At 31.4% G+C, this 1,789-nt stretch overlaps 1 protein-coding gene across 1 annotated transcript; it reads right to left on the reverse strand.

Moving 5' to 3' along the window:
• Window positions 1-326: 326 nt before the first annotated feature.
• On the reverse strand, window positions 327-1,190 carry LOC107949897 (factor of DNA methylation 1-like). The gene is made up of 3 exons (XM_016884662.2): window positions 1,170-1,190; window positions 696-983; window positions 327-582 (listed from the first exon to the last, which is right to left on the reverse strand). Exons 1-3 carry the CDS (start codon window positions 1,188-1,190, stop codon window positions 385-387), a joined length of 507 nt encoding a protein of 168 aa, XP_016740151.1. The 3' UTR covers window positions 327-384.
• Window positions 1,191-1,789: the final 599 nt, after the last annotated feature.

A 1,789-nucleotide genomic window follows, 5' to 3' on the forward strand; every position in this document is an offset into this window, starting at 1 on the left:
GCTAAAGACCATATCAAATTCACCTTCTTTTTTAATCATCTCATTTACATTCTTACCTTAAATAATTATACAAAATTTAAATGACCTAACAATGGACACATTTTTTAAATTATTTTTGAGTTCAAAAACATTAACAAGAGAACTGTTCATAATGTTTGATCAAAATGTTAACATAATCATATTTGAAAACCCAATCTAACAACTACAGTACATACTTTCTTTTAAAACTAAAATCTTTGAAACTTCTACCGAATAAACGACATGATGTTTACTATAAGAAACTTCAACTACAAGCACACTACAATAAGTTGCCACAAAAGAGTTCTTTCAAAGCTGTTACCATTGCATTATAAATCTCTTCACCCCATTCCAGCTTTAGATTTGTTAGTTTCTCCTGAAAATTGGATGCCAATTTGGATTCTTCAAATTCTCCTGCCATGATGAGCATAGAGTAGTGGCCTGAATTTCCGCTTCATCAGGAGGAAATCGCGACTTACAAGTGTCATGAAAAGTCTTTGGATCAAGCTCTCCCATTCTCTTTAATCCAATATTAGTGCGATTACCCAACAATTCTGGCAAACCCTACATAAAAGAAAAAGAACATTGATTTTATAACCAGTTGCTTGAGTCTGCATAGTAATCCAAGGCTTAGGCAAACGTAATTCAGTCTTAAGCCAAGATAAAGTAGGCAATACCTGAATTAGCACTTTCCTTGCTTCATGTAGCTCATCATTGCTTTGACGTTCTTTGTATATAAGAGTTTTGTTTGTTGACCCCAGATCTTGCAGATCATCAGTCTTCTCTTGCAACTCATTATTCATCTTTTCTATCTTCTTCTGTACAGCTGCATCATCTTGTCCAAGATGTTTCATCACTTGCAGCTTGCTTTTCAAGTCTTCGATTTCCATTTCATTTGCTCTTTCCTCAATAACTACACCTTCCGATTCCACTTTATACTTTCTACTCCATGTTCTTCTTGCAACCTAAAACAATCCCAAACAAAACCCAATCTTTTATTTGACAATAAATGTTGTGTACAATGAACAGTGCAACCAATATTTTAGAAAATATGGTAATATTTCCTTGGAATGAAGATATTAAGAAATGGTCTTTCAAGATTTCTTATATTAGAAAGAGAATGGAAGAAAATGTATAAATGGGGCACTTACAGCATCTTCATCTATATTCATAACTTCTGATATTGATGATGAACTTTTGGATCTCTTTTTCTTCTCTAGATCATAAAATTAAATAACATTTCTATAAATTTAAAATATCAAAAAAGCCCCTTAATGAACGACACATGTAAAGAACAGACAAGAGTTACAAAGGAGAAAAAGAAAAGGAAAATAGATAATAAATGCAATAGATAAATTACCTCTGCAAAGAACCTTACTATCCTCTATATGTAATTTTGTCTTAGACTCTTGCCTGACATCACTTCTTAACTTATCAACTGTGTCTTTGACACTATTGAGACCAGAATGCAACAAAAGGAAAGCAGAAAACAGCAATGAGGAATAAAATCCATAAGTTTTGATTTGTAATGGAAGTCAAATTCAAGTACCAATATGAAAAAAAGAAAAAACATAAGTACTAATTTGAAATTAAAATCAAATTCAAATACTAAAAAGTATATTTACATAAAATCCAAAGACTGTATTTTCTATCTCGTACCAAAAACAAAGTTTAACAAAAGGATAAAAGTAACAAAATTGAGGCATTGCTAAACAACAGTAACAGTTGGAGTACCAAATAACTAGATTGATTTGCATGATGAAGTATATAA

The sequence above is a fragment of the Gossypium hirsutum genome, chromosome D03 (genome assembly GCF_007990345.1).
Source record: "Gossypium hirsutum isolate 1008001.06 chromosome D03, Gossypium_hirsutum_v2.1, whole genome shotgun sequence".
Classification (NCBI taxonomy): Eukaryota; Viridiplantae; Streptophyta; class Magnoliopsida; order Malvales; family Malvaceae; genus Gossypium; species Gossypium hirsutum.